The following is a 19,357-nucleotide window of genomic DNA, read 5'->3' on the forward strand; positions in this document are numbered from 1 at the left end:
ATGACATCACCATCAAAAACAGGTACCCCCTCCCACTCATCTCTGTTGCAAGGGGCTTCTGTGTTCACCAAGCTCGATCTGAGGAACGCCTATCACCTTGTGCGCATTCGGGAGGGTGATGAGTGGAAAACGGCCTTTAATACCCCAAGGGGCCACTACGAGTACCTGGCTATGCCTTTCGGACTCACGAATGCTCCGGCAGTATTCCAGGCCTTGGTGAACGATGTGCTCAGGGATTTCCTCAATATATTTGTGTTTGTATATCTGGATGACATCCTCATCTTTTCTAAGTCCGAACAGGAACATCTGCAGCATGTTCGTAGTGTCCTCCAGAGACTCCTAGAGAACCAGTTGTTCGTGAAGGCGGAGAAGTCTGAGTTCCACACCACTGAGGTGTCATTCCTGGGATACATCATTTCAGTCGGACGTATTCACATGGATCCCACCAAGGTTAAGGCGGTGGTGGATTGGCCAATGCCCACCTCTCGGAAGAAACTCCAACAATTCCTGGGGTTTGCTAATTTCTATCGCAGATTTATCCGCAATTATAGTTCTGTGGCAGCCCCCCTGACAGCTCTCACCTCTCAGAAGGTAACCTTTCAATGGTCCCCTGCCGCAGACAGGGCGTTCAGAGAGTTAAAATCACGGTTCTCTTCTGCTCCTATTCTCATCCTTCCAGATCCTGAGTGCCAGTTTGTTGTGGAAGTGGATGCGTCAGACTCCGGGGTGGGGGCAGTCCTATCTCAGCGGTCAGTAGAGGATCAAAAGCTGCATCCGTGTGCTTTCTTCTCCCGCAAATTGTCCCCAGCAGAAAGGAATTATGATGTTGGAAATCGAGAGTTATTGGCTGTCAAGATGGCTCTCGAGGAGTGGAGGCACTGGTTGGAGGGAGCGAAGCATCCTTTTGTGGTGTGGACAGACCACAAAAACCTGGAGTACATCCGGTCAGCCAAACGGTTGAACTCCCGTCAGGCCAGATGGGCATTGTTCTTTAATCGTTTTGACTTTACCCTGTCTTATCGCCCAGGTTCGAGGAACGTCAAACCTGATGCACTGTCCCGTCAGTTCCAGTCTGACAACGATCCCACACAACCTGAGAGTATTCTCCCCAAGAAGGTGGTCGTCGGCGCAGTTACCTGGGACATTGTGGAGAAGGTAAAAAAATCTCAGGCCGATCACCCAGCTCCCAGTGCTTGCCCTGATAATCGTCTGTATGTGCCTGTAAATCTTCGCTCCCAGGTCCTCCAGTGGGGACATTCTTCTTGCCTTGCCTGTCACCCAGGGGTTAGGCGCACCCTAGCTCTGCTGAAGCAGCGTTTCTGGTGGGCTTCCATGGAAGAAGACACCAAGGAGTTTATCGCAGCCTGCCAGATTTGCTCTCAGCACAAGACCGCTCACCATGCCCCTTTCGGCCTTCTTCAGCCACTGCCTATTCCTCATCGTCCATGGTCCCACATCTCACTCGACTTTGTCACTGGACTGCCTCCCTCAGATGGTAACACCACCATTCTTACTATTGTGGACAGATTTTCTAAATCTGCTCAGTTTGTTCCATTGCCCAAATTACCATCTGCTAAAGAAACTGCCGAACTTATGTTGCATCATGTTTTCCGTCTGCACGGCATCCCCTGTGACATTGTCTCAGACCGGGGGCCACAGTTCTCTTCTCGTTTCTGGACAGAGTTTTGTCAGCTGTTGGGAGCCACGGTCAGTCTATCCTCTGGTTTCCATCCTCAATCTAACGGGCAAACTGAACGGATGAATCAGGAAATGGAGGCGGCCTTGCGTTGCATCACGTCCCAGAACCCATCCTCCTGGTCCAAGCAGCTTCTGTGGGTTGAATATGCTCACAATACTCTGCAACGGGGCTTTCTCCTTTCCAGTGCTCGCGGGGATATCAACCTCCACTGTTCCCTGAGCAGGAGCAAGAAGCCAGTGTCCCGTCTGTCCAGGCATTCATCCAGCGCTGTCGTCGCACCTGGTTACGGGCCCGTTCTGCTCTTCTGCGTTCGTCCAACCGGTACCAGAAAAATGCCAACCGCCGTCGGACCCCTGCACCCCGCTACACTCCTGGTCAGCGGGTTTGGCTGTCCACACATGATCTCCCACTCCGGGTAGAGTCCAGGAAGTTGGCCCCAAGGTTTGTAGGCCCGTTCTCCATCAGTAAGGTCATTAACCCTGCTGCAGTCCGTCTCCGCCTTCCTCGCTCCATGAGGATTCATCCCACCTTCCATGTCTCCAAGGTCAAACCTGTTAACCCTTTATTGGGCGAGTGACTATTTTTGGTAATTTCCGCACACTTTGCAAATGGCCACCCTCCTGTACGTCAGTTAGATCAAGAACCATGTGGTCTTTACTCAGCCAATCAGAAGAGATCACCCTACATCACAGATCACATGACTGTGGCGTTCGACCAATCAGCAGAGACCTGGAGTCCATCTAACTTTCTCTTTCCACTGATGGCGCTAAAAGACGCTAAAGAGACCGAGCTGCCCGTAAATTTCTGTACTAAACTTCGAAACTAGCCATGGTAAGTTGATGAATTTCACACATTTTATAGTTAAATAGTTGTGCTTAGTAATGACATATGTGTTTTTTGTGGAGGACTTGTGGAAATTTGTAAAATTACAGCTTGAAAAATGCAGGCACCATATTTGATCATATGCCCGGTTCACCTAAAAGAGGGATTTCATTAGGTGTGTCCATTTTTGGACATATGCCCGATGCATCTAACATTGCATGCTTATAGCATTTTCTTGATTAAAAAAAACAATACAACTAAAAACATTATGTTTAAATGTTGCCAAAGGTTTTTATAATACTATATAGTAATTCAGGGATAATTTTAACCGATTTCTAGAAATATTAAAGCTATAAATAGTGAAAAATTGTGATTTTTGTCAGTTTGTGACCTTTTAACAACTGTTATATTTTTTTAGGCAATGTCTGCCCGCATGTTTTATGCCAAGAAGCAGAATACTGTCGTGCCCACCCACCCTGCCATCAGTGATGATGATGAGGAGGATGATGATGATGTGGCAGACCCTGATTTTGTCCCACCCACCCACAACCAGGACATTCCATGTAGTGATACTGACCCCTCTGCCAGGAGGAAATGGATCCAGCCTGTGGTGGAAGTGCTCCAAGAAAATGACAGTGAGGACAGTGAGTACAGTGAGGATGACAACGATGATGATGATGACGATGATGATGATAATGTGCAGCCAGCAGTACAAGCCCAGAGGCCAAGGCCTGGCAAGTCGGCACCCAGGCCAACCACTTGGCATAAAGTTGACCTGAACAACACAGCCCTTCCTGAATACCAGCACGCTGCCCCAGACTACATTGACATGCCTTTTCAGTACTTTATTAGGTACTTTGATGCCCAAATAATCAGTCACATAACATATCAGACAAACTTGTATGCTGCTCAAAAGGACATCAACACCACTTTCTCCACCAATGAGAATGAAATAATGACCTTTCTGGCCATCCTCATCTATATGGGTGTTGTTCAGCTCCCCTCTGTTGAAGATTACTGGGCCATGGAAACCAGGGTCCCTCAAGTTGCCGACCTGATGTCATCAAAGAGGTTCAGGCTGCTGAAAAGGGTTATCCACTTCAATGACAACACTCAGATCCCTGGCACCAGCGACCGTTTCTTCAAAGTCCGGCCCCTGTTCAGCTATCTCAATAATGCCTTCAGGCGTGAGCCACAGACCCCCAAACAGTCTGTAGATGAGGTTATGGTTGCCTACAAAGGGAAGACAGCTGGCAACCTAAGGCAATATATCAAAAGCAAGCCAGACAAGTGGGGTTTTAAGTTGTTCGCGAGGGCTTCTGAGGACGGCTTCATCCATGACATGGTGCTCTACCAGGGCAAAACTACCCTGGAGGCCCATGATGTACCCCAGACGCCTGAACAAAAAGTGCTGGGTGCCACCAGTCAGATTGTTGCTGTCCTGGCAAGTACCATGTCCTCCCCCACCACCACAGCCATCTTTGCTGACAACTTTTTTACCAGCATGGAGCTAGTGCGGTACCTCAGAGATCAGAATTGCAGGTACACAGGGACAGCAAGGGACAATAGAATAAAAAATCCTCCACTCAAGTCCATCAAGGAGATGGAGAAGAAGGCTGTACCCCGTGGCACTTATGACTATGCTACCAGTGATGATGGGATACTGGCCGTCAGATGGAAGGACAACAGAACGGTCACTCTGCTGTCACATGGGGGTGGAGCCGATGTCCTCAGTCATTAGGTACTGCAGTGAGACCAAGATGAAGGAGCCTGTGAGCTGTCCAGCCGTCATCAAGAGTTATAACGCCAACATGGGGGGCATTGATAAAAGTGACATGTTGGTACACCTCTACCGCACCCCCATGAAGTCCAAGAGGTGGTACTTGCGTCTGTTCGCATATGCCGTGGATGTCAGTATCACAAATGCCTGGGTTGTGTACAGACGGGATAGTATGGCCCTTGGAGTGAAAGACCAGTCTCTGAAAGATTTCAGAATCCAGGTGTTCAGGGGTGCCAGCGGCCAGACATCTGCCAAATCAAGCTCCAGAAGAAGCTCATCCTCATCTGTTGAAAGCCTGAGCATGTATGTCGCTGTACCTGAGCCTGTGCGGGGACACCGCAGCCACACACCAAATGAGGCTGTGCGCTTTGACCTGTCCCTCTTCCATGCCCCTGTACATGACAAACGCCAGACCTGCAAGTACTGCAGCCGGAAAGGCAACATTGTGAGGTCAAATGTGGTATGCAGGGTCTGCAAGGTCCACCTTTGCATGAACAGTGAGCGCAACTGCTTCATTAGATACCATGAATAAGAAACATGAATGTTGAAAGTTGTACTGTGTATGTTATATAGTTTCTAAAGTTATGATGAATGTTATACTGTTATACAGTACATAAAGATTTACTGTGCATGTGATACTGTATGTTATACAGTATATAAAGTTGTACTGTGTGTTATACTGTTATACAGTACATAAAGATGTACTGTGTATGTGATACTGTATGTTATACAGTATATAAAGTTGTACTGTGTGTTATACTGTTATACAGTACATAAAGTTGTATTCCTGTATGTTCCTTTCACCTTAGAGGTGTTTTTGTTGTATATGTAACATATACACTTAATGGATTTTTTTTTTTTTACTACTGAAGGGCAAGGAACCAAATATGGTAACTTCGTTTACTTTGTTTTTCTGCAAGACAATGGAATTTTTTGAAAATGTTGAAAACAGAAATAAACTCTGGTTATGGCACAGACACATAGTCTATAGTTGATTTTTTGAATTTCATAGTATTTCAATGAGTGCCCTATAAAGAGAGCCAACTTCAGCCCTCCTCCAGACCCCCACCACCCCCCCGGCTCATTGATGGGGGCCCTGCTTATTCTGTTCATCGTCTCATCAAGTCGCGACGGCGGGGAAGGGGTCTTCAATACCTCGTCGATTGGGAGGGTTATGGCCCTGAGGAGCGCTCATGGGTTCCAGCTCGTAACATCTTGGACTCTGACCTCATCTCAGCTTTCCATAGGGACCATCCTGACCAGCCTGGTGGGACGTCAGGAGCCGTCCCTTGTAGGGGGGGTTCTGTCACAACTTCAGCCAGACTTTAGTTTTTCATCTGTCTGTTTCATGTTTTCTCCTCACTAACTCTCATGTCATTTCAGACCCTGCCTCTCCCCCCTGCTCTGCATTACCCGTTGGTTTGATCCACCTGATCTGCTCCACCCCTTACTCACCTGCTCCTCATCAGCTAATCAGCCCCCTCAGTATTTATACTGAGCCTGTTCCCTCAGTTCTTTGCCAGATTGTCTAGTGTGTTTACCTAGCTCTCCAGCGTTCCGTATTTTCTGAATCTGATCCTGCCTGCTTGTGATTTGACCTGCCTTTGGACTTTGGACTCTCCCCCTTGCCTGCTCCCTCTGTATTTGTTTGCCTCGCTGACTGCCTACCTGGTTTGACCCTCGCTTGTAATTAAAGATATTCTTTTGTAACTGAACTGTTTCTTTTGTGTCGTGCTATTGGGTTCCCGCCTGCCATTTTGTGAAGCCTGACAGCGTTAAGCTGTGCATTAAGCTATATTTGGTGGTGGCAGATGAGTGTACAAATCACACAAACGAGACATGGCAATTACAAGAGGTGCTATTGGGGGACATAACTAATATTGATCTAAAATTAGTCTTGACAGGCATAGTCTGCTATTCATATGCAAAATATGGCTAGGCAACATGTTCAGTGCATAAGCTGGAATATCAATGGATGTGGCAATCCTGTTAAGAGAGGGAAGGTGTTAACTTATCTGAAGTATAATGAGGCAGACATAGCTTTCCTACAGGAAACACACTTTAAAGAAGGAGAGGCATTGAAATTGAAACGGAGTTGGGTTCGACATGTTTTCCATAGCTCCTTCTCTAGTAAGCAGAATGGAGTAATAATATTGATAAACAAAACTTTAAGTTTTATTCTACTCAAGGAGATAAAGGATAAAGAAGGCAGAATGGTATGTATTCAAGCACTGATCAACGGTTCCAGGACAATATTGTGCAATATTTATGCACCGAATAAAGGTGACCCACACTTCTTTCATGATCTGAATAAGATGCTGGGAGAAATGGAAGGCCAGATAATCTTGGCAGGAGACTTTAACCAAGTGTTAAGATCCCTGCCTAGATAGAAGCAAATTTAGGGGCCCTCTGATGCCTAAGGATAGGGCTGCAATGCACATGATAAATGAGGATGTAGGGCTGGTCGATGTATGGCGTTTGGTGAATCCCACTGGAAGGGAATACACTTTCTTTTCACACTGCCAAAAATCTTACTCTAGGATCGACATGTTTTTGATTTCGAAAACCATTATAAAACAAGTTGTGACGTGTAAAATAAATGCGATGGCTCTCTCGGACCATACTCCAGTAGAGCTCGGCATTGATATAAATACTGATGTAGAGAAAAAAGGTAGATGGAGAATGAATACGTCATTGATAAAAGATGAGAATTTTAATCTGCTGTTGAAGGAGGATATTAAATCTTTCTTTGAAATTAATGCTGGCAGTACCGACACCAAAGCAACAGAATGGGAGGCATCTAAGGTCTATATTAGAGGGAATATTATAGCACATTCATCTAAAAACAAAAAAGAGAATATGGAAAAGATAATAGAGTTGGAAAGAGCGATCAAAAACCAGGAAATGGAATTAACAAAGCATTTTTCGGATAAACTGTATCAACAGGTTTGTGAGTTTAAGTTCCAATTGCAGGATATTTATAATAAAAAAGCAGAATATGCTTTATTTAGGCTTGGGACAACATTTTATGAAGGAGGAGAGAAATCAGGCAAGCTACTGGCTAGACAATTAAAGCAGCAAGATTTTCAGAATGTGGTTCCTGCAATTAAAAAAGGCAATGAATCAGTGTCTTCAACAAAGGAAATAAATGAGGTTCTACAACAGTTCTATAAAGAATTATACACATCAGACATTAACCCTCAACAGGATGAATTGACGGACTTCTTTATAAACATTGATATGCCTAAACTGTCTACCGAACAAATTGAGTGGCTGGACAGCCCGATAACAGAGAATGAAATCATGTTTCTTGCATGAAAACAGGGAAGTCGCCTGGCATGGATGGTTTTCCGGCAGAGTATTATAAGCAATATATAGATATTATGGCACCGATATTAAAAGACGTATTTAATGAAGCTTTCACATTAGGAACTCTCCCTCCAACATTCTATGAGGCCTTGATATCTGTTATACCTAAAAAAAACAGGGATACAGCAGACCCTGCAAATTATAGACCGCTGAGCTTAATTAACGCGGATTGCAAAATTTTAACCAAGATTTTGGCCTTACGTGTGGAAGGTGCATTACCGAGCATCATACACTCTGATCAAGTGGGATTTATGAAAAATAGGTCATCCACCGACAATATGAGAAGACTTTTACACTTGATATGGTCCAATAGGACAGGAACAGATTCGGTGGTTGCTCTCTCACTGGACGCTGAGAAGGCATTCAACCGGGTTCAGTGGGAATTCTTGTTTGCGGCCCTATCACATTTTGGATTTGGACAAACATTTATTAGCTGGATAAAAATCCTATATAAAAGTCCAAAGGCAGCAGTGATAACAAACGGTTTGATATCACCCTTATTCAACCTCACTAGAGGAACCCGCCAGGGATGTCCTTTATCCCCATTATTGTTTAATATCGTGTTGGAACCTCTGGCTATTGCTGTAAGAGGGAATGGAAATATTAGGGGGGTGGATTTGGGTGGGAAGGAGCATAAATTACTATTGTACGCGGATGATATTTTGATGCTGGTAAAAGACCCACTGACTTCAATACCCTGCTTAATGGATATAATAAAATCATATTCCATATTATCAGGATACAAGATTATCTGGACAAAGTCAGAGGCTATGCCTATCTCGGGATTATACCATTCGAACTCAGTGACAAATTTTGGGTTTAAATGGGTATCAAATGGGATGAAATATCTGGGAATAAAACTAAGCCAGGATGTCGAAGAAATACCAGCATCTAACCTCGAACCAATACTACAAAAAATAAAAAGCAATTTGGATAAATGGGGGAAAATTAGGCTTACATTATGGGGAAAGGTTAATGTCATAAAAATGGTGATTTCACCACAACTCAACTATATACTTATGATGGTACCAGTTACTATATCTCCTCACTTCTTTAAACAATATGATACGATGATTAAAGACTTCTTATGGGAGGGAAAAAGACCCAGAATTAAGCTCAGTAAAATGTGCGCACCTAGAGCTAAAGGAGGACTCGGATTGCCGGACCTAAGATTATATTATATTGCCTTCGAGATGGCCAAAATAGCCAAACACTGGATTAAAGATAATAAATTAGATTGGGTTGCTATTGAAAATAAGTTGGCATCTCCATTTTCGCATATAGATAGACTGTCTCAGCCTTCACTTGACTTATCCAATCCTATCATGTCACATTCCAAAGAAATATGGACTAAAATGCATGAGATGTTTAATTTGTCACACTGTAAGCAATCCAATTCCTCCCTATGGCATAACACTATGATTAGAATTGGAAAGACATCAGTATTTTGGAAGAAATGGCATGATAGTGGTATATGGACTATTGCTGACCTTTTTGAAAATGATGTGTTCGTGTCATACCCGGAGCTAATTAGAAAGTATAACCTCAAGGGGAAAGATCATTTTTGGAGATATCTTCAAATTAGGAGCTGTATTACCTCCAAGATTCAGTACAGAGATGGAAACCACATCACAGACTACTTCACACTATCTGAGGGGTGCCATCGAGCCTCTGTATTTTACAGAACAACCAACAATTTGCTAAGTAGTGACTGCAATAACTTAAAGGTGATATGAGAGAAAGACTTAGGATGTATGATAGAGGATGGGGATTGGTTGAAAATAATAGCTGACAAGGGAAAATACATTAGGGAAGCGAAAGGGAAATTCATCCAATACAAAATAATACATAGATACTACTGGACACCTTTAAGATTATATAGGATGGGAGCAATAAATGACAATTTGTGCTGGAAATGTCAGAAAGAAATGGGCACTTTTTTACATTGTATGTGGGAATGTCCAATTATACAGCCCTTCTGGCGAATCATTCTGGAATATTTAGGTTATTGGGTTAGAATAAACTTACCAGTATCTCCTAGACTCTGTCTACTAGGTGACAGAAGTCAAATATATAACATATCAGGTAGAGAGTTTTCTGTGATCATGGTTGGCATTACAGTGGCTGCTAGGACAATACTTAAACAATGGAAAACGCCTAAAACCCCAGTGTGTCAACAATCATTTGCTGAAAACTAATGAAATATTATAACTACAAAATTTGTATATACTATGTTTAGTTTGAGTTTCTTTCATTTATTCATCAGGATTGAAAGAATGGGTCGATGCTATGATAAAAACAGCTTCTTATGAGTGTATGCTAAATAGGATAAACATGGTTAAAAAGGGTAAAGCACCAGCATGGGACAATTTCTGGTCATATATCACGTTGACAAATAAACCTGTAATATGAACATGGCTAATAATTATTTCTGTATTGACTTGCCCCTGAAGCTGATTTGTATCTTGACGCTGTGTATTGGATATTGGATTTTATATATATGTATGTATGTATTTTTATATTTTATCATTATTATTATTGGTATGTATGTATGTATATATACACTATCTGTTCTGCACTTGTCTGTCATACACCAAAGGAAAAACCAATAAAAACTTGAATTACAAAAAAAAAAAAAAATAAAATAAAAAAAAAAAATATGAGAATGATTTGTAAAATGGTTAATAATAGGTTATCAATACCAATTAGCCACAACTTTGTGAAGCTAATAACTTTGATCATCTTGCTGCAATACAATGTTCAGCTGTAAAACCTTGAGTCCTGACCTCTGGGGGTGTCTGTGGTGTCTGCCACCACTGGACACTCCCAGCAGATCCTTTGAGTCTGTGGGGTTGCAGCATGGGGGCTCCATGGGTTAGATTTGTTCTGGGATGTTCCAGAGATTCGCTTGATTGTATTGAAATCTGGAGAATTTAGAGATCGGGCTTACATGATGACCTTTTTGTCCCATAAATTGGCTTATTCATGAGCATTTTTTGTGTGGCAGGGCTCACTATCCTGCTGAGGAGGGTTACTGCCATCAGAGAGTTCCATTGCCATAAGGGGGTGTACTTGGACTGCAACAAAGTTTGGGTGGGTGGTGTATATCAAATGGCACCCACTTGAATGCAAGGACCCAAGGTTTTCCAGAACAACATTGCATTGTAGCAGGAGAACCAATGTTGTTCACTTCACCTAACAGTGGCTTTAATGTTGTGACTGATTCTCATTGCATAACCCTCACCAGGAAATTAATTATTCAGAAAGTATTAACAAAAGCGTTTTATGGGACGGTAAGCTTAACAAAATCAAAATAACTGTACAATAATCGTAAAAATTATGTTCTCAATTGTTGAACCTCGAAGCACTCAACTTTGCATTAAAAGCATCTGTTATACATACATTTATGATCATAATGGTTTTCAGCAAAGTTGTTGATGTCTGCTCATCCGCTATTCTAAAAAGAATCTGTCTGTTCCTTCAGTTAACACCTTTCAAACTTGCAAACTGGTTTAATTCCCAATACAATCAACCTGAATCTAGCGAAGACATCTAAAGCCTAGGGTAACATGATATATCAGAAGCATATTACTTATGGATAAAACTCATCAAATGAATAAATGATAAATTAGTATTGTTTGTAAGCGATCTTTTGAATGCCAGGTACAAAATCATGTTTTAACAGTTTCAGAGGATTGTATAGTATTGTCAGTGACTAATTGCATAACATCAACTCTGTGCAGCTATACCACAAATATGTAGCACTGACACACAACAGTATCTCTCTTTTAAATGTAATGATGCCTATGAACTTAAACAAATGCTATGGTGTAATATTTAAAATATGTTACAACTAAACTTTTATTAAGAATGAATTTAATGTAGCTTCCCTTGTTCATGTGAAGCAGTACTACAACACTGACCTGTGATGGTGGCGTGGACATTGTGCTTTTCAATCAGCAGGTATCTGGGGCTCTCTGGGAACCACGGCAACAGCATCAACTGAATGAAGGTGGGGACCACCACCACTGAAAGAAAGAGGGGCCAATGCTCCTCCTGCAACAGTTCAACAGATGCTTAGAATATTAGAGCAACATTGATGATGTATGAAACCAATACATCTACACTGATGATGTATGAAACCAATAAAACTAGCTTATATATATAAAAAAAGAGATGATGATGCAAAATTTCATGTGCTGTGCTTGGTGGCAGTTTTAGTTCACAGTTAAATCCTATTGTTTGTCAATGGTAAGGACATTATCTGGACTAGTGCATTGCCCATAGGAAACATGTATTCCTATAGAAAAGTGGGAGGTTAAGTAGCTTTTTCATGGCTGGCCAAATGAGGTTGTGTTTGAAGTTGGGACATCAGGGATATAACTGGCTGTTTTGGACTACTTTTGATGATACGATTATATTTTATCTTAAAAACTATTTACCTTGCCTTGTTTGGTGTCATTATTTTCTCTCTGGTCCGTCGACTTGGGAGGTGGGGCGTGGGGGTGGTTAGCAGCTAGCTAGCAGATTCCGCATGTGCATGTGGCTATGGTGTGCAGTGATTGGCTCTGGTGCGCACGTGACTATGGTGGCTATGGGTGGCAATGCTAGCGGAATTCGTAAAGCATTTATGAAATAATTTATTAATGGTATAATTGTAGTCCAAACAAATGCAACATTGCACACACTTGAACCACGCAGCAGCCATGTTGAAACTCTCAGATCAGTCTGATCCTGATCTGCAGAGATATTTTAGGCACACATACACAGATGGACAGACAGACAGACACACACAGACAGACAGAGATTCCTTGCTTTTATAGAGAGATAAGTCAAATCAATCAAGGCCACTTAAGGACATCCCAGGATGGACTCAGGTCCACTTAAATCAGTCTAAGATGTGCTTTGTCAAGTATGGTAACACAAGTCATAACTTTTGTGTCTGGGGGAAAGCCTGAGTTCGGTTTCGTGCCTTCAAATTGCTCTCATGTCACCATGACCTGGGCTATTACAATAGTAAGTGCAGTTTAAATGACAAAATAGACACATTTACAAGTTTTTAAAAAAGAGTTTCAGCTTTCATTTATACCTATGTTGAAGTGAAAAAATCATCAGCTTAGTTAGAGCCAATTTTGTTTGCATTCCATAACCACACAGTCATGTGGATTTTGCAGCAGTCATCTCCACAAACAAGGTTGTTGTTAGGTAGTAAGCAGTGTTGAATACCTTTCCTAGAAGCTCATGAAGGCCGAGGATTTGGGCGGTGAAGACTCCAGTGCCAATAAAGATACTTGGCACAAGACCCAGAAAGCCTCGCAGGTTCTTAGGGGCTATCTCACCGAGGTACATTGGTACTACACTTAGAGAGATGCCTGCAGTAGAAGAAAGATGAATGTAATAATGCAGTGATTTACTTCATGATAAAATGTTTTATAAAGATTTTAAAGTGTATTTTAACTTAGTGTAAAAAAAAGAGGCATAAAACTGAACCGAGCAAATAAAGAGACACGACAAGGATAAAAGTACAACATGTGGATGCTTGAGTAAAGCATGTGGATATCTGAATGTTAAATCAATATTACAAAACCCACTTCAATCTGCAGGACGAAAAAGGGTTTTAAGTTTGAAACTGAAGGGGGCAGAATGTTTTCCAGTTCAACATGTTAATCATCTGACCTCTGAGATAAAAGAAGAAAAAAATAGGGAGTAGACGTTTGATTAAATTAATTGATTGTTCCTGATCAACAGCATTACTGTATGTTTTAGTTTTGTAATGGTTAGTAAACTAGGTGATCATTGGAGGTACAAAGGATGGGGGCAATAATGGGGCAACATATCACAAGGGTAACTGGTAACTGCTGCTAGCTGTGGCTGCTGATAGATATTTAAGCCTAATCAGTAGAGTTTTCAACGAAGCGGGCCAGCCCAACAAACCCGACAGGACCCGCCAGTTTGGCTCTCAAATGAGCCGGGTCTGGTCAGGGCCTCGGGCTTCCTTTTTTATAAAACACCTTTCATAAAACACATTTCTTGCAGGTTGTAAATTATATATTGTTTGTTGTGAATCATCGCTGTTCATATGTGGTGAGGGGCAGACGCAGACCTGACACCGCTGTGTGATGTACTCACGCCTATAGCCTGGCTGGGGAAGATGGAATTGGCTAAAAGTAAACTTGCAACAGGCAAATTCACCCTTAAGGAAAACAATGCAGGTGTGCGGGGGGTCAGGTTTCGGCCAGGTTCGGGCCAGGTTTGGGCAGACAATTAATGCTGGTGTGTCAGGCTGCGTTGGGTTCTGGCTTAAAAACCCACGGGCCATGTCGGGTCGAGTTGTAATTTTCAGGCCCGTTGAGAACTCTACTAATCAGCCGTGCATCTAGCGGTCCAGACTGAGAGCTTGGAGCAACAGGGATATGTTGTTTTTTTCACAACTAGCAAAGGAATGTTGAACTAGGATGGACTGTCACTAGCTTGTAAGCATGCTAACTTAAGTAGATGTCTCCGTGAAACGACACATACAACAATTATGACTGCACATTCTGTTAATAATTAATCTGTTAACGTTTTTAACTTTTTTTTTTTTTTATATATTGCACCTTTAAGTACCAAAGTGTTGCAGACCAAGTAATAGCTTCTGCCATCTCTTTAGCAAAAATGTCATTGATCTTTTTAGATGTGAGTATTTGCTGCTTGTTAATGAAAAATCTTTGGGTTATGAGCTGTTGGTTGATTATTTGAAGAAATGACATTATTTGTTGAAGACATTTTTCATTATTAGCTTACATTCTTTAGACTTTAAACTGATTAATCAACAGAATAATATAGATACTTGACAACAAAAATTAGAGTGAGTGGCAGCCCTTTGTTTACCTGTGCCAAGATTTCAAATACTTGCTGCCACTGCTTGACTATATTACTTTTCACACAGAGATTCAGCATTTGGTCATTTCTTGACACTGAGGACGAATGCTATTTTTCAGGCAGAAGTATGATATAGAGTCGAAACTGTTGCCCAATTTACGACGTTACATTTGTGCCACATTCCTGAAGGATCATGTGGAGATTTTGAGCACAGAACAATATATTTTGCAAACACCTCAATTATATTTTGAAGAAAAATTATACAAAGCAAAACATTATTTCATTTGAGCAAACAAATATGTTCCTTTCATAATAAATCTATTTGCATGTTTGCTATTATCTCTTTTAAAGTGCAATAATAACCCCTCTCAGTCATATGTCCTGCACTGCACACTCGCTCTCAATCTCTCCCTTCTGTACGCGCTCAACTTTATCTGACCACTTGCTCAACTTGGCACAGCGTTGTGTGCCACAAAATCGACTGAATTGCATAAAGTAATTTCAGATTGGCTGTTTAATCTCAAATTAGATTACTAGTAGAAGTATTTACAGCATCCATAGTGGAGTTGCTTGACTACAGCTAGATTAAAACACATTTTTCATTATTGACATGACAGTGTATTAAAGTTATAGTTATGTTGCATTGTTAGGATTAACGGTATATCTGCATGCATCTTGAGACATTGTTAGTTGTTAGTATATGTTAGTTTAACTCACCCCTCATATATTACCCCTTGTATAGCAATCCTGGCAAGCATAACTGGACAATTTCATTTGAACAACAAAACCAAAATGTCCCACCACAGCCACATGTATGTTGTATGTATTGTCATGTAATATATCATATTTTGTGAACACTATTAAAGGGATTGTTCGTGTTTTTTGAAGTGGGGTCATATAAAGTACATATCTATAGTCAATCTGTTCTCTACTGTAATCACCGATCAGCGCAGCCTCAGTTTGGAGAAGTAGAGAGCCACTCCAGCCCAGACGCTCAGCTTTGTACTGCAGTGAACAGGGTCCAGATGTTCTACGGTTGAGAAAATGTAGTGCCAAAAGAAAGGCAGGTCTGATGGCGATGTAAAGGTGTGAATTTTGTCTATACAATGTACACTTGAACTGTTTCAGAGGTTTTTTAGGCGGGCCCTGTTTTAGGTGGTTAAATTTTGCTTTTTCCCTGGACCCTGTTCACTGCAGTACAAAGCTGAGGGTCTGGACAGGAGCGGCTCTCTGCTTCTCCAAACTGAGGTGACCTACCTGAATCGTGTAGGTCCAATGAGAAAAATTTTTTTGCGGGGGGGGGGAAGCAAAGATTATCAGTGAACTCTGAACATGTGCACACCTCAAGGGAGCCTTGAATTCGATCAAACCAACTTTTCTAAAATCTCTACAACTCATTTTCAAGACGTGTGGATGATGCTTAGGTGAGGGGACTGACTGGAAGCGTAAAGTACGTTGCAGTATGTTGTATTCTCTGTCAGAAAGACAACAAATTTGTCTTCAAAGCATGAGCTTTACATTGCACTCCATTAGAGTTTAGAACTGGGTTCTTAGCAAGGTTTTAGTTGTAGAGACTTTTCTAAAATCCCTACGACTCATTTTCAAGACGTGTGGATGATGCTGAGGTGAGGGGACTGACTGTAGGCTGAACGTAAAGTATGTTGCATTCTCTGTCAGAAAGACAACAAATTTGTCTTCAAAGCAAGAGCTTTGCATTGCACCCCATTAGAGTTTAGAACTGGGTTTTTAGCAGGGTTTTAAAACTCAACGGCTGTGGGTCGCACAGCAGTGCACGTCATCGACACCTCCGCCCATCTCACGCAATAACCGTCACATTGACGTCTCGGATTTAGATAGCCTCCGAAGGCGGCAAATTGGTGAACCAGAACAGACCTCCAATTTACCGTGCTCTGTCTAAATCTGTGGACCTAGCCACAAAAAGGATGGCCAAATTGGTGGCTTGCTGCCCTGTCTAAAAACGGCTATTAACTTTGCAAATAAGGGCAGCCATGCACTGCAGGCACATTTTCAAACAGAAGTGCGACAGAGCACAATTTGTGGCATAACTCAGGCACATTTGTAACGTTACTCTGGCAAACCTTCGGATAAAATGTCTGCAGTGTTGAAATAACTTAAATTAGAAAGTGAAAGCAGTCCAGCAGCAACACTTAACATCTGCAATACCACTCGAGTTACAGCGTGCCGGTATACGCACTAGTTTTTTGGGTCTCATACAGCAGAACATGTAAAACAGGCAATCGAGGAGATGCTGAACACATGTGAAATAGACAAGCAATGCTCCAGGTCATTTTACTTGACAGCGTAAGGAATATGAATAAAGCAGCGGATGACATGAGGGTACCAAGCGTGGGCTGCATCTCACACACTTAAGCTGGCTGTACATGAGGGTCTGCTGTCACAGTGCAGCATCACAGACTCACCTGCTAACACAAGGAAGGTGGTAGGCCAATGTTGCAATAGCATATGCAGAATAAGTAAGACCTATATGAAAGTATAGACTTCTTTTCAACAAAATAAAAAAAATTAAAAAAACGTATTAAGGAACAGCTTGGATGCAGGTACTTTTTTTCTTAATGCAGCTGTATTATCCAGGAAAATATTAGTTAAGGTTAATCATCAGATCAGGACTCGGTATCAGCATTTACTAAATAAAATAAGGACTCGGATTGGGATTAGGGTAAAGAAAAAACTTGATCAGGACATCCCTAATAATAAGTGGCTTTAACAAGTTTAATAATGGGTTGTACCAAAGTGCATTTACAAGGTGGACTTGCAGTTCCTCATGGTTTTCAAAAAATACAAATTAAACCAGAACTGCAAGCAGTTATAAACTGCGGCCAAGCCCCCCCACGCGCCGCAGAGCCCACGGAAGTTGGCCCCAAACGATGATGGACCCGGGGCAAAAGTGAGGACACAGGCCAACGTCTGAGCTGTGGTATTCGCTGTAATGGGAAGTACACCTGCAGTGCAAAAGGCTGAATGTGTGGCAATTTGGATTTCTTGTACTAAATCACGCACACATTGACCAGTAATGACTACCTTCAAGATACGGCCTCAGGATTGGCCCTACATCATACAGACCAAATTTAGAGATATGAACTTCCCATATTTTTAGCACCCCCTGTTTGGTGTTAATAGCATTTGGTTTGACCACGATATCAAACAGTTTATATTTTTATAGCTAGCTAGAGAAATGTGTTTGTTAATAATTTGCGCATTTTTTGACCGAGCAAAATTCTTTTGATAACTTTAGATCAGGTCCAGTTGAAGTACATGCCAAGTTTCACGCAGATGGGACAAAATCCCAAGGAGTTCTAAAAAGTAGGTTTTGCATATGTGGCGATTCAGTAAATGAAATGTGGGTATAAGGTTTGCAAATGTGTTATTTAAAATGTGGAAATTACAGGCAAAAACACGATTGCATCCATTATAGCGCCACCTAGTGGAGTACATGTGCAATTTTTGGTATGGAAGAACTGTGTCCTACTCTATCTGTACCATATAAATTTCAAAGCTCTCAGCATAATAGTTTGGCTAAAATTAATGTTTGTTGTTTATTTTGTAATAAGCCACGCCCACATTGACCAGTCATGACCACCTTCAAGATATGGTGTCAGTATTGGCCCTACATCATGCCAACCAAATTTCGTAAAAATCGGTGTAGCCGTTCAAGAGACATAAATTTCCCATATTTGTAGCATCCCCTAGTGGCCAAAATTCTCAAATTTGGTGTTAATAGCATTTAGTTTGACCGAGATATCAAACTGTTTACATTTTTATAGCTAGCTAGAGAAATTTGTTCGTTAATAATTTGCGCAAAATTCTTTTGATAATTTAAGATCTGGTCCAAAAAAACTTTCAGATGGAGGTGGGCGTGACCATTGCAAAGCGATTGAGCTTGATTCAGGGAATCTGGGGATACAAGGTTTTTGAATGTGCTTGCATAGGCGTTTCTTCGGCCCCTCGGGCTTGGCCCCCTAAAAAATCCTTACAATTACACCACTGGTCCTAGCTCCTAGGCCCCCTAAATATGTGACTGAATGACGGACATCTCTTGCTGTACATTTCTAGGGGCAGGGTTCTCTCTCTTTCTGCCAGCCTTGTTGACCCGTTTGTGGCTATAGTGTTAAGCAGCAAAGACACCAGGTTTCTGGCTGCTGACTCAACTGCACCACAGCCTTACACCAATTCAGTAGTAACATGTTTTCAGTGAATCTGACCTTAAAATTAGGCTACAGTTTGTAAGATAGAAAAATCAGCCATATTTTCTTCAATAATGCTAGCTGTAAGGTTAGGTACATAGCTATGTCTCCAACTAGCAAAGTTCATTTTATCTGAAATGGTAATATAATAATAATAGCAGGTTTTGTAAAAGGCATTGTAAACAATAACGTGATATCACAAGACTAGAAATTCATAACTCACCTGATGTTCCGGCGTATTGTTGCTGTTTTCACCATTTGATTCTGTCAAATCCAGTGCCTGGAAATCTAAAACTTCTAATCTTCTTTTTCAGCTTCTTATGGAAGCGTGGTGATTGGGTATAAAACAGTCAATCTGAATAAACTTTTTCCAATTCTCCAATTGGTTGATTTTGTGGCACATTTGTAACGCTGTGCCGAGTTGAGCAAGTCTTCAGGTAAACTTGAGCGTGCATAGAAAGGAGAGATTGAGATCACACTCTGACAATGCAGTAAGTAAGAGTTTGTTAAATATGTCCTCTAACAAACTAACTGCTCCAAATGATCCATTGATCCTTCAGGAATGTGCCACAAATATAATGCCATACCCATTCCACCTGTAAC

The 19,357-nt window shown here is 41.7% G+C and overlaps 2 protein-coding genes across 9 annotated transcripts in view; one reads left to right on the forward strand and one right to left on the reverse strand.

The window, feature by feature from the left end:
* slc2a15a (solute carrier family 2 member 15a) overlaps positions 1–19,357 on the reverse strand; it is a 90,005-nt gene that overhangs the window by 27,870 nt on the left and 42,778 nt on the right. For all 8 annotated transcript variants that reach the window (XM_037124540.1, XM_037124537.1, XM_037124539.1 and 5 more), the window contains 2 exons: positions 12,897–13,042; positions 11,594–11,726 (listed from right to left, as the gene is read on the reverse strand). In XM_037124540.1, coding sequence (XP_036980435.1) covers positions 11,594–11,726; positions 12,897–13,042 — 279 coding nt within the window. The remainder of the gene's footprint in view (positions 1–11,593; positions 11,727–12,896; positions 13,043–19,357) is intronic.
* LOC119033928 (piggyBac transposable element-derived protein 3-like) lies at positions 2,286–4,283 on the forward strand. The gene is made up of 2 exons (XM_037124541.1): positions 2,286–2,530; positions 2,940–4,283. Exons 1-2 carry the CDS (start codon positions 2,528–2,530, stop codon positions 4,260–4,262), a joined length of 1,326 nt encoding a protein of 441 aa, XP_036980436.1. The 5' UTR covers positions 2,286–2,527; the 3' UTR covers positions 4,263–4,283.

The sequence above is a fragment of the Acanthopagrus latus genome, chromosome 15 (genome assembly GCF_904848185.1).
Source record: "Acanthopagrus latus isolate v.2019 chromosome 15, fAcaLat1.1, whole genome shotgun sequence".
NCBI classification, from domain to species: Eukaryota; Metazoa; Chordata; class Actinopteri; order Spariformes; family Sparidae; genus Acanthopagrus; species Acanthopagrus latus.